The 13,967-nt window shown below is 50.1% G+C and overlaps 1 protein-coding gene across 1 annotated transcript in view; it reads right to left on the minus strand.

Annotated features, from left to right (window-relative positions):
* GRIK4 (glutamate ionotropic receptor kainate type subunit 4) overlaps positions 1-13,967 on the minus strand; it is a 93,027-nt gene that overhangs the window by 46,458 nt on the left and 32,602 nt on the right. The window contains 3 exon segments of the mRNA XM_019623029.2: positions 748-913; positions 3,453-3,550; positions 8,649-8,813. Of these exon segments, the coding sequence (XP_019478574.1) occupies positions 748-913; positions 3,453-3,550; positions 8,649-8,813 (429 nt within the window).

Consider the following 13,967-nt stretch of genomic DNA (forward strand, 5'->3'; position numbering starts at 1 on the left):
TCTGGACCCATGTGCCTTCACAAAGCCTCTCTTCTAGGCTGGTTTGGATGCTTAACTCTAGTGCTAATGAATCTGGCTGCAGGGGAGCAAAAGAAATGTAGTTTGGAGTACTACACATCAGCTACCTGCCCGCTGCCTTACAAGAACATAGCATACACTTCAAGCACTAGGATGTAGAGCCCGCTCCTGCCATGTGAGAGAGTTATGCAGAGCTAAAATGGGCTCACTGAGGTGAATACTCCAGCATCCAGATGCACAATTACCAGCAGATGTATGGCTGCAGAGCCCAAGAGGGTGTGCAATGTAGTGACTATTAATCAAGTCCTGCTTTTAGGCCACCAACTGCACGTGGGTTTGGGAGATATATTTCAAAAACTGATGCTTGCCTAAAATAATCTCCAGAAACAAGCTTAAGCCTTTTTTTTTCCCCTTCCATTTCAAAAACCCATCTGTGCAAGCAAAACACTCTTCAGATTGTCAAACAGAAGGCAGACGAGCCTCTTCCCCATCCCCATTCCTCCTCCAACAAGCAGCTCTGTGGGGCAGCAAGGTGGGACGACTGCTCTGCGGAGCTGCTCTGCCCAAAGAGGCCCCACGATACAAACCCCCAAGCAGCGATGTAGCACAGCCCTCAGCTGCCACGCACCAGTCACCCTACTCTTCCTGCAGCAAGCACCGAGCACGCAGAGAGAAACAAAAAGGCAACCAGGAGCAGAAGGGCCACTACCCATCCTGGGAATGACTTACATTCAGCTTTGGCACAGATGAGGCAGGCAGTGGTGCAGTTAAAGAAGTTGAGGATTCCTGCCACGGCCACACTGATGTCGGTGTTGCTGGGATGGAGGTTGAGGGTGGTGAAGCGCTGGAGCTGCAGCTTCAGGAACTCTTCCGGTGCCACTCTGAAGTGAGGAACCTAAGTAGGGAAGAGGAAGAAGGAAACAGAATTAAGAGAATAGAAATAAAAACAAGTAAATTTACCATAAAGGACCTTTGGTGTGAAATGCACAGCATGCAGAAAGTGAAATATCCCAATAAAACTGCAGAAGCGTCACTGAAGTGAGGAGAGGGGGGCGGGATCTGTGCAATAGCAGAGGGAAATAATTATCACAGCAACAAGAAGCTGCGGGAAGGAGTAGATCAGGAAAAGTCTTGCTGAGCCACTCAGAGAAAGGCAATGGGGTTTGTGATTACAGCACAGGAAACCATTCTGGATGAGTTCAATGTAATTAGTCTGGGTACTAATTGTAGTCAGGCCCACCCTTCATTTTGGGCTCACTGCCTGGGTGAATACGGAGGATGCTGTCAGGCAGTTGTACAGCCCATGCTGCTCTGTGCTGCCCATCCACCTCTGCCTGCAGTCCCATGTGCCACCAGGTAATTAGGAAAGATGAAGGGAGGAACAAGATGACCCTGCTCTGGTAAGGCTCAGGAGAGAAAGGAACAGCTGTGGCAGCCAGAAGCTTTGGGCTTTTTTGATCAGCAGAGGCAACAGGTGGTCATACAGCACACAAGCTCCAGTCGAGCCATGGCCCTGAGCTGTAATAACGTTATCATTAATAAAGCAGAGCAGGAGCACAATGCTGCCTGCCCTGAGCCCTGCTGTAACCCTGCAACGCAGGAACCTGGGCACCAGGGTTCAGCCAAACAACGACAGATAATGGCATTTTCTTTTTGCAGAGTGAATTATTTGGAAGATACTGAAAATAGAAAGGGAAACATCTGCTTCTGTTTCATTAGAGGACTGTCAAGTCCTGTTTTCTTCCATTATTAGCACTTCCAGAAACTATCATCCCGTGCCTCCGATCTCTCTCCACTTGGGAAAGGCCATTAGTATGTTGTGATGGCTGCTGTATTGACAGCATAAACTGTTTGGTTAGCGACAGGAAAGTTAAAGAGTAATAAGCTGCTCTCTGCCTTGACTTCACCCTGCAGCCCTCATCCCAGGCTCTGCTGCAGGGACAGGAGCAGCCCGTAAGCAAATTCCCGTAAGCAGAGCAGACAGGGCGGATCCAGCACCAGCCTGCTGATCACTCCTGGGAGCCAGATGGAGCCGCTACAACAGGGATGCAGCCACCACCTCATGCTCAGCCCCGAGCCACCCCTCTTTCCCCAGGGCTTGGTCCTCTGCACCACTCCTCCCTGTGCAGGAAGAAATGAAATCTGGAAGGAAAGGCAGGAGATGCAATGCAGGTGCGCCTGCCAGCTTTCCCACAAGCTCCAGATGAGCACAAGGCCAGGCACCCTCCAGCAGGTGCACCAGCAGCACAACCAGGATGCTCCTTCCGTCACCTGGCAGAGATCTGGAAGCACAGTGTCTCTGGCTGTTTGCTATATTGCATTTAACACAACAGCACCAAGTGATGCTCCTGCGATATAAATCATAGGGAGTTTCTGCAGGTTTACATCACTAGAAGGGCAGCTGGGATCAAGCTCAAGAATCAAATACCTTAGAAGTGTACTAGCACTCACCTTTCATTTCTGAAAAAGAGACTTAGATCAGAGACTCAGTTTGAATGTGAATTTTAGGGGAAAAACACTTGCAATCTGTTACTGCAGAGCTGCCTTTACCTGGAACGGAGCACATGCCTGGGACGTTTAACTGCAAGAAGCACTACAAAATACACTCCAGAGACTCATCGTGCTGTAGCCCAGAGCACCAGCACTCACAGGCCTCCTCTATCTCCTCAACACTTCTGATTCTCATGGAACAAAGGACAGCACTCATTTGTGAATGCAAGTTATTTCCAGCACTCAGTTCAGGCACTCCCCTCGCTTGGAGGCTCCAGAGAGCATTCAGTGAGTGGCTCAGATGTTATCTGGCTTTAAAGGGATGAACTATGAGAAGGGAACTCAATTTCTTCTCCCGTGAGCAGAGCTGGATCAGTGTAAGACAGTTCAAGGCTTATAAAATACTAAATCAGGCACGTAGTCTGGACACAGCTACGAATGGCTTGCATCAGTGCAGCAGCAGCAAACAGAGAAGAGAGCAGCCTTCCAAAGGGATTCCAGGGTCTTTGCAGCCCTGTCAGCAGAGACATGGCTCACATTGGTGCTGCACGTGAGGGAAGCTGAAGGAAAAGGTGACAGAGATGAAAGCAAGGACAAGGAAGGCAGAAATGAGAGAGGAAATGGAAAGAGAAGAAGCTGCAAGAGTGCGAGCAATAAGGGAAGAGGTGATAAACCAAGCTGTCAGCTCTGATCATTAGGAGGCACAGCGGATCACAGGGAGGACTGTGCAGCAAACAGATGACTCCAGCAAGGCACCTCTGCCAGAGATGTCCTGGAGTGCTTCAGGCAGGTTGCTGCCCCCAGCTAAGGCAGGCAGCATCCCTGCTGCTGGGACACAGGGACAGGGGACACAGGATAGAGGGAGCTGCAGAGGGTTTGGGGAGCGTGAAGGAAAGGAGGGGGGTTTGGCATAGACCCACCCAACACTGGACATGTCCACTCACCTCTTTCTCCCCACAGATATTGCTGATAATGGAACTGGAGGCCGGGCTGGAGGAAGGCCCCAGGACGCCCACCACCCCTTTGGGAAGGATCTGGCACACTGTGGGCACAGAGAGAAGAAATTGCATTAGAATTCGCCCTGTTCCAACTGACAGAGGCAGCAGCACCTGCCTCACTTTGCTATATATACACACAATATACTTATTCCCTGCCTTCCCTCAAATCCGTCTGCTCCCTCTGACACACAGCCCGTGACTCCATCCTTCCCCAGCATCTCTGTACCCCATCTCAGCCCTTCCCATGTCCCATATCCTCCTCTCCAGCTCAGAACAAGGGTCTCTCTCTCAGAACTTTCCTTTTCCAGCCCCACCTATTGCTCTCCAAGGGCAATGCTAAGCAAAGTTTATGGAAGGCACTAAATGCAGCAGTGACCCAGCTACAAAGCACGATCCAGCAGCAAACAAACTTGTCTGAATTTCTTCCCTCATCTTCTGCAGAGCTCAGTGGCAATAATAAGGAATCACATTACTGTTTTTCATTTCTGTTTTTTTCTAGCAGCAGTTAATCTTCTGGCTTCACGCCACCAAGGTTAGCAGAACAATAAAAAGGCCCTGACAAAATGAAGAAGTTAAATCTCTTTCCTCAAGCTTCCCGGGTTAAACCGCAACCTTTTGTCCTTTTAATTCCCAGCACAAATTCAGCTGAATGGCGTTCCCCCAACTGCCCCAGCTGCAATCCTTGCCACTGCATCACCCAGAAATGCAGCTTCAGAGTGCTTGGCAGCACATTTTCCTGTAAAAGCTAAACCAGTGTCTCCAAAAGCTGAGATTGTGAAGATACTGCTTCTTTAGTATTGCACTGCTGGTCCGCCTCAGAGCGGTTCTTCCTCCAGGCTGACATGCTGGACAAGATTTTGTACTGGCTGTAGAAAGTTAGATAGGTTCAACGGCTGGGAAAAGATACTGGGAAACTTCAAACCAGGACATGTGTTTTGTAGCAAAGAGAATTTATCACCAGGACTGCCACACTACAGAACAGAGCAGGTTTTCTGTCAATTTCAGGTCTCTAAATCAAGGCTGGATGTGAGATGAGAGATCATCATGTGCTCGGGATTTTCTGAACCAGCGAGCTACGAGGCGCTCAGCAAGAGAACACCTGCAGCTGTTTTCTGCAGATCAGATCACTGAGGTAGCATTAGATGTCAGAAGTCTTCATGGCCTTGTGGCTGGGATACGGAGCCACAAGCTGAGGATTTCATTTGTCACTCTGGGCCTTTCCATAGAATCACAGAATGGATTGGAAGTGACTGTTAAAGGCCACCCGGTCCCATTCCCTGCTATGAACAGTGACACCCACAGCTCCACTGGGTGCTCAGAGCCCCCTCCCCTGACCGTGTCTCCAGCAATGGGGCACCACTGCCCTGACTTCTTACAGAAGTGCCAATGACATGCAAACACCTTCTCTGGGGTTTTCCTTCCCCCCCGTGCTCTCTCTCCATCCACCATCTCAATCTCCTACTGCACACAGACAATACTTTTCTGTGGCATCTTCAAAGGAACACAGCACTCACTTTTTCTCCCTGCTTAAAATTTTATGAGCACTTATCCCTCTTCAAGAAAATCCTTTCAGATGAGAACCCCAGCGACCTGCAAGCCCTGCATGCTGCCTCAGCAACGCGCACAGCCCCGCTGGGTGCTCTGCAATTCAGTGCTTGGCAGAAGGGGATGAGTGCTGCTCAACCACAGGTCATCAGGGCCAGAGTCCTGGGGTGGATTTGGTTGTGGGTGCAGGACAAAGTTTGGCGAGCACTCGTCTTCTCATCTGAGAACAAAAATCAGGTTAAGTAGCCATGGCAATGGAGCTGCAACAACTGCCAGCAGAAAAAGAACCCGCTCAGCCCTCAGAGGCTGAGGCGTTCAGTGGAATTAAAGGAAATGAATGGAAACAAAGTGGAGATGCCCAAGGCAAAGGCCTCGGCTGTACTGGGAGAGCTCTTGTAATCCAAACACATTTCCCATTTCAAACATTACCCGATGCTGTTAGCCTCCCCAGGGAGACGAGGCAGAACCCTGCTGCCGTGCAGCACTCAGACACATCCATCCAAGATCCTGCCTGGTCTTCATGGATCAAACAACTCAAAACCCCAACGGACACTTGGCACCAAGATGACTTCTTGTGCATGCGAAAGCTGAAAGCCATCCACGTGGGTGCACTTCCATACTCCCTGAGCATTACTCATTTCTTGTGCTTTTCCACGGTCAAAGATCAACATGTACACACGCACACATTTGGTCACAGCCACCTCCGGGGGCTCAGGGCACTCCAGAAGCATTTACCCAACGTCTCCCTGAACAAATCCTGGCTGTGTACAGAGCACAGCATCTCCCTCCCTGCACTGATCCAGAGGCTCGCAACGGCACGTACAGACTTCTGCTTCTAATTGAAAATAAACGAGCAGGGAAGGCACGCGATTACCTCAACATTTCCATGATTGCAAAACATATCAGAGGATCATGAATGGCCGGGATGGGCTTCTCATACAAAAAATGCCAACTGCATAAACAGGCAATGCTATGGAGCACCATTCATCCATCCTACCAGCAACCTGCAACCAGTCCCACAGCTAGAACTGGCTTATAGGTGAAATCCAACAGGATCACACAACTGGTGGGATCAGCACATCTGGGCCAGCATCACTGGGTGGACATGGAAACATTGGTGTGAATACACAGAACTAAGAACCACCTGGTTGCTCGCTATGCTGACCTGCCCCCAGGATCATAGAATCATTGGAAAGGATCACTGAGGATCATCAAGTCTGACCATAAAGACATCTGGATAAACAATGGAATGATGCTTAAAAGATGAATGCTGGCTGCTCTCCCTGGGCACTGAAAGCAACAGGGTGTTTTAGATAAAGACACGTTTAATGAGCTGGTGTAGGTCTCCATAAAAGACGCTGAAACGTCAAACACAGACTGAAAGCAAGCTTTGCTTCTAATGGGAAAACAGCTTTCACTACAAACTCATTTCAAAACAGAGGACTTTACAGATGTCACTTATGGGAACAGTCAGTGTTTGTCTTCATTCACATCCAAAACTGAAATAGCAAACCATGCATGAATGCGATTAAGACTGACTCATGCTGTACCTGCTGCAGGGAGCATGATGCTGCAGTCCCTCACAGTGAGATGCACTGAGTCAGTCCAGGGAACAGAGAAGGGAAATGGCTCAGTGCTACGCTAAAAGCCTTTCTCACAGCCCTAATTGCACACAGGATCACTGATGGGACGTCATAGCTTCGCTCCCGGAGTGGTCAGCAAGGCATGCAGGCTGCGATAGTCAGGGATGAGCTCAGAGGGTGAGCTTGGAGAACAGTATGATTAAACAGCTAACTGCTCTGCAGTCGTAGGTTGAAACATCTAAACTGCTTTTATTAACGTGACGTGTGCTAACAAATATCAGTGGCATGTTAAAGCTGTGAGGTCGGATATTGGAGAGCTATGGAAGTCCTGAAATCTCCGCGAAGGGAAGGGACTCTCCTCCGCCAGCAGTATAAATCAGGAATAACTCCTGTGACATTAATAGCAGAGTCGCACAGAATCCAGATTTTTCTTTTTGTAAGAAACGCTCCAAGATGTTTTTCCCTCTGAAAGAAAGGCAAATAACATATTGCAAAATTCTGTGAATTCTCACTTTACCAAAATCAAATTGTTTTGCTCCACTTTCTACTCCTTATACACTTTAATCAAAGTAAAGAAAACAAAGAAAATCACCTTGAGGTAGAAATTCAAAATGGAAAATTGCCTCTTCCTCGTTTATCCCATTATCCACCTTCTCCCCAAACACCACACTCGCTGCAAACAACCATTTCTTGCAGAATACTTCCCCCTCAGCAAATGGGTATTCTGCTTGAAAAACGCTCCGACAGAGCAATCCCTGAGTGATGGCACAAAGCAATCCGGCTGCTGCTTTCTGCAATCCCTCAGCCAAGATAATCGCAACACCGCGATGAGCAAGAAAGGGAAAAGAACGGACTCCTTCAAAGGCACAGCGGGGTACGGCAAGCCGGCAGTGCTCTGCTTTCCTAGCAGGGTGCTGGGATGGCTTTGGGGGCAAACTGCAGACAGCCTGGGGAACGCAGACCGCCCCATCCCTCCTGCAATCCTACAGGTGACCCTGCAGGGAGACGGGGTTTGCGCTGATTTGAGCAGATGGGAAACTGACACAAAGAGATGAGGGATCCGAAAGGACGGAGGGCTGCTTGTTTTAAGCAGTGCTGCATATGGCGGTTCCATCCAGGCTGCTTCGCAGGCTCTATAAATAGGTGCACAGGTACTTGCCGAAATGCACTTTATTAACCGAACGTGTCTATAAATAATGCAAACACTAATTGAGGAAATGGAAGCGCAGCCTTCCCGGGATGCTCTGCGGATACACAGCCCTGGAACCAAGAGCTGCAGGGAAACACATCTAAAATCCCCGTTATTCAAACGATTCCTCCAGCTTCTCCAAGACCACAGGTAATTAAAAAATACGCAGCCCTCCTCTGAACTCAATGTTGTCTCACAACTGATCCTAAAAGGAAGTTATCATATCCCAAAGCAATTTTCCCTCTTAAGGAAGAAGCTACTACAGATCCTTGTGGCTTCTGTCACTCCCAGTTGCTCTGTGGGATGGAATCCATCGAGGATGCTTTACTCATCATTGTGCTGTTAACACGTCGGGCATCGCCAGGATCACCGACTGCAACGACCTGCTTGCACGGAGGGATGTTACTGCAACATGGGAGGCGGCTGCTATTCAGAAATAGCTCTTTCCAATCCACGGGACTTCAAACACCACTTGAAAATTCCATTTTGTGTAAACAAATCCACTGCCAATCTACAGCACCGAGAAAGCCATCATGTTAGCTGACACATGGCGTTCCGCAGGGCTTTAAAAATAACTTAATTGCACGGAACTTGCCCAGAGTCTCTTATTTGCACACCATCAAGGAGCATCACCTCCCGTATCATTGCTTCTGCTTATTGACACACAGATTAAGGAAAATAAGTCGTCCCAGGCTGCTGAGCCAAGCGATAGCAATGCTGGTGGGGGACCTGGTGCCAAGCCTACAGCAGAATGACACTCTGCAGCCTAAGCAGCAGTGGGTGGCAGAGTCCCACGGGGCAGGAGCAGCCCTGCAGGGTACTCACTGGTTTCTGCCGTCTCATACTCGCTGTCCCTCAGCAGCTCGAAGATGTCCACCTCCACCTTGGCCTTCCCCAGGCGCTCGGGCGCGCGGTTGATGCGGTTCTTGGCCAGGGTGATGGAGAGCCGCTCCCCCCGGCTGCACTCCATGGGGTCATCCAGGATGGCGGCTGTGGGAGGCAGAGCACAGCGGTTAGGCTTGGTGTGGCACCCCACATCCCATCACGTCCCCAAACCCCGCACTGCAGCAGCAGCACCGTGCTCCTGCCACATCCTCCCTCCCGTAGCTTCGCCCACCTCCAGCTCTTGCCAGACACGTGGGTGTGAAGTCTGCAGCAGCGCTGTGCTACTCACGTTGTGCTGCCCATGCTGCAGCCCTCCTGGAGCACAGCGCCCAGCTGCGCCCTGCAGCACCCGCCTGAGTGCTGCCCCCCATCCCAGCGCACAAATAATGAAACAACATCCCCAAACAGCCTCGTTTTATTCATGAGGAAGCGTTGGTACGGTGCCGAAATCGGCGCTGATAGCGGGAGTATTTCGGGAAGCACGTGGGCAGCCGTGGGTGGGAAGGGACAAATATTTTTCAAACAGAAAGCACTCGACTCCTGAACTCAGCTCCTGGGCCCACCCACTGAAAGCTGCGTTAGGCAGAGGGAGATGGAGAGTGGGATTATTTTTATTACCGTGACGGAAGGCAAAAAGCGATCGGAGCTGAGCGTAAATCGCAGTGCTGGCACTGCCCCCACAGCTCCGGGTACGGGGAGGTCTCCTCCAGGACACTGCTTTTCCCTATGGGCTGTGCTGGGGGTGTTAGAAAGGCACCCATGGCCACATTCCCTTCGTAACACCACTCCAAAGGGAGCAAATGCCATTCAGAAGTGCAGTGTGAACAAAGCACAGATTAGTGGGGCTCTGCTGGTCTGCGTGCTTGTTAGCGCCTTGAAATGCACCAGTGCTGTTTTCTCCCCATTTTCTTCTTATCCTCCTTTACCCAGCTCTGCATTTTTCAAACTCGGAAGCATGCAGAGCCCATTAGAAAATGCAGGAGGGACTGCAGCAAGCCATAAGTAAAAGGAAAACTATCTGCCTTGTGGGGACAGACGTACCTGGACTCCAGGATGGCGTCCGAGCTGTCCTGTTATCCAGACGATTTAAGGGATAGCTAAGAAATTCACCCTTCTGCACTAGAAAACAAACCTCACGGATGGTTGCCAGGTACCAACGATGCTGGCAAGGCCCACACCAACCCAACTGCAGCCCAATGCCTTTCTCCCTGTTATATGGGAACAGGGCCGAACCAAGAGCCAAGAAAGGATGCAGCAATGCTTCTTGCGGAGGATGTGCAGATGTCTGGGTGAGCACCACATAACACCACCGCTATCTGCAGAGCTGGGGCCGTTAATCTTGGTCTCATTATTCAGAAAGGTTGTGCTTTTCCTCTGAGGCCGGGAGCATGGATGGCCAGATTTCAGATGTTGATACGGTCGGTGACCATTTCCAATTACAAAGAAGTTGGGAAAGGAAGGTGCCCCAGCAAGCAGCTCGCTTTCCAGGAAAGGGTAAAGCAAAGCTCTCGTGCTGCCGAGCATCGCAATGCCTTCAGCTGCCAGGAGCTGACCCAGCAGAATGGAGGGGAGCGGCGTCAGCGCTCTCACACTCATTATTCTGCACTTTAGAGGCTCAGAAATCACAGCGCCGGACAACGCCTCCAAGCGCACGCTTCAATCACCAGTTTCTAAAGCTCTCTTCAACTAATGCATAGTTAACTGTATTTTAAAATTGAAAGAGTCGAAACTGAAGCGTTTCAAATAATTTCCCCAGGTCACCGAAGCACAAATGTTTGCACAACGATATGATGTCTCTATTCAGGGTGTGTGGTTGTTACTGGGTTGTGGGTGGGTTTTTTTTTCAGTTTTTCCTTTTGGAAATATGGAAAATTCCTTTTAAGATGGTAAAAAAAAAAACAACCCACCCAACTTATTCAATTCTGGTTGGATCTGAGCGTTGCGGCTCACGCTGGGGACAAACCTCACAGTGCCACCATGGATGGTGGCACCACCACAACCCACCGACCCCATAGCAGCGCTCAGTCATTTTGGGAGTCTGGTTAGTGTTAACTAAACCTTAAACCAGTCCCCAGGATGGACTGGGTAATGAGATGAAGCTAATCTTTATGCATTAGACCTCGCGGATGGAAAAGGTCCTTTAAAGTTTGAAAAAGGTTGGTTTTAAAACTTCATGTCTTGGGACGCAGCACATCTAATAGCGGCATCATTAAGTATGAACGAAAATCTTTACATAAATTCTCTTTCATCTACTCCTGTCTATTAAATATGGGAAGTGGCATCAAGTACGTCTTTAATCCTGAAAACTTACAGCAAAGTCTTTGAACTTTGTTGGCCTCAAAAATCACTTCTCTGTTTCCCGTCATAATAACATCCCCAAATCTCGACTGCCTTCTCTATGAATGATGGGGAAAATACTGGGAGGATGGGAGGAGCAGAGGGGATGGTGATGGATGCCTGATGAGGGCGGTGGGATCCCACAGGGACGGGGAAGCAGCCTTAGGTGGGGGCAGTGGGGAGTGAGGTGCTGAGATCTCCTAGGAGGAGATGGCTGGAGATATCTTATCCCATGGGATGTTCCAATCCTGATGGATAAATTTCCTTGTTAGAATAACAACTCCTATTCTCGATCACATGCCCAGGTTTTCCTTGCAGCTAACACAAAGCCCACCAATGCTAGAGGCTATAGACCAGAAGAGTTCATTGCTTTGGACAGGCACTGAAAGTAGCCAGGTTACAGTTGCTCAAAATTCAAGCGCGAGCGACTTCTCAATTATAAATCCCATCAAGCACAGATTTCAAATTAAACACTCCAAGTGAAGGACTGAACAAGAACCAGAACAAGGAAAGTGTTACTGGGTGCAGATACACACTGGTGGTGCCCTCTGAGAGCAGCTCCATCACCTCTCCCAGCACTCACCTGCCCTGTCCCCACCCCTCAGGGGCACATGGACAGAAGAGGGGCAATGAAGCAGTGATGCAATTCCTTAACCCCACAGCATGGGCACGCTTGGCTGCACCGTGGCATCTCATTGCCCTTCAGCAGAGCATAGCATGACGAGAGGCCGATGCTCTCCTCTCGCCGTAAGGATTCTCTCCAGGAGGACGAAGGACACGCGTTCTGCTGAGCAGCTCAGCCCCGCTCCTCAGCACAGAGCTGACGGCAGACAGGCAGTGCTGTCAGCAGTGCTCTCGGCGATGCAGACAGCTGTCTTCTGCAGCCAGGCTCTGACACAGCAGCTCGCCCTATTAGCCAGCTCACAGACACCCAGACCCAGGCTTTCCCCCTCAGCTGGCTCTCAAGCAGTGCTACAGGAGCACACAGTTTCCTCCCCCCTGGTGCAGCACCGCTCCGTCCATCGCCCACCACCACCCAACGAAGAAGCATTCATGGAGCAGCTCCGTGGGGCAGATGTTATGAGGTGCTTTGTGCGCTGCCACAGCAACCTGCTCTCAGCTGACCTTTCCCTATTAACTTCATTAACTGTGGTTACATTTCCTCAGATGCTTTTCACGCCATTAAGATGTAAAGCAATGCTCAGAAACGTAGCTGCCTTCTAGCTCTGGTGTAGGTTTAGCAAAGCCCTGGCTTGGCAGACACAGCCCACAGCCTGTCCCTCCGAGGCAAAAAGCCACAAAGTCACCAACAGAATTTCTCTGGTCTCTCTTCTGACAGGTTAAAATCACACCCCCAGTCTCTCCCACTTGATACTGCAAGCACAGACTTCAAGCTCTCCATATTCTGCTCCCATCGGCCAGACACAAACCCAGCCCAGTCCCAAACCCATGAACCTCCAGACCCAAACTGACCACTGACAACTGCAGAATGGCCACAGTTTGCTCTGCTCAGCACCAACCCTTCGGGCTGCCGCTACAGGGAGCGATAAGAAATGTGCAGATCCCCATCATGGGGTGCCAAGCTCGGCTCCAGCATTGGAATGGGTGGGATTATGTTTCTGTTATCAGCTCTGAAGTGCTGCTTAAAAACAAAATCAGGAGTCGTCAATACGCTGTCCCTGAAAGGAAGGAGGATCTCACTGAGGAATAAGGAAAACTAAAAACATAAACTCTCTCCTTCACAGACAAAGGGACCTGATAACGTCTGTCTGATCAGGGGACCAGAGGGCTATTTATTGCTCTTGGCCAACATTGGAAATCTGCATTTAAATGGAGCTTCCCTCTCATTTCTGCTATCCAGAGAGAGTGAATTCAAGAGAGAAGGGGAAGGGAGATGTGATAAAAACAGCTCAGGGCTTTAGTTCCTCCTGCTTGAAATGCAGCCTCTATTCTCTTCTTTAATAATTGCTTTGTGTACACAATATCAGAATGGCATTCTGTAGGACGGCAGCTTCCTGCAAGACAGACGCTGCTCTCTTTTCCCTTCCCCAGCATGGGGACAGCTTGCTTTGCATCCCAGCTGGCACTGTCCCTCACAGGTGGGTCTCCTCTCCTTCTGCACTTTATTGAGGAGATGGGAGCACAGGGATGAGGATGGGGACAAAATGGAATTACCATATCCAGATGTGAAGCTCTCTTCTTGCACAGGAGCACGGCAGCACACTGAGCCCCTGGCAAAGCACCCAGTGCTCCTGCTGGTTTCTGCAGAGTCGGGTTGGAGGCACGTGCAGCTGTGGATAAAGTCCTGAGCTGCGGATTCCAATCATGCCTTTGTGCCCTGCTAAGTCCTATTTAATCCCTCAAAAAGCCTGTCAAGGGACTTTCCACGAACGGGGAGAAAAAAGCAGGGAGAAGTAAAGATGAGTGATTTCACCTTTCTGAGGCGTAGGTGAGGCTGGGGCAGAGGATGAACAGTCGTGGGGGGGTGGGGATGCTGGAGGCTGTGGGTGGGCCAGGTGGAAGCACCGCCAAGATGGGCTCCAGCCTCCATGGGCGCTCATTTCCTCCACATCTTTCCAACCAGACTGCAGTCTGCCACAGAATTCCAGCTCCTGGATGGACATTTCCCCATACCCACACGCAATTGCTATCAGTGCCTACATCTTGTTGCCTTAGGAAACCAGCCCAAAACCACTGACGTTTGGAACGTGGTTTTCTGCCTGTCTTCTGCTTCAGTAACGCCAAGCTGAGTTGTGCTTGAAGAAGAAGAATTTCAGCCCATTTTTGTGGTCCCCGGTGACCAGCTGCAGCTGTGGTTTTCAGGAGGAGAGCAATGGGAAGCCCTGGTGGGGCCAGCATGCTCAGCAAGCCCAAGAAAGGAGAAAAGATCTAATTAAGTCAGTGGAGAGCATCAATACAAGA

The sequence above is a fragment of the Meleagris gallopavo genome, chromosome 26 (genome assembly GCF_000146605.3).
Source record: "Meleagris gallopavo isolate NT-WF06-2002-E0010 breed Aviagen turkey brand Nicholas breeding stock chromosome 26, Turkey_5.1, whole genome shotgun sequence".
Classification (NCBI taxonomy): domain Eukaryota; kingdom Metazoa; phylum Chordata; class Aves; order Galliformes; family Phasianidae; genus Meleagris; species Meleagris gallopavo.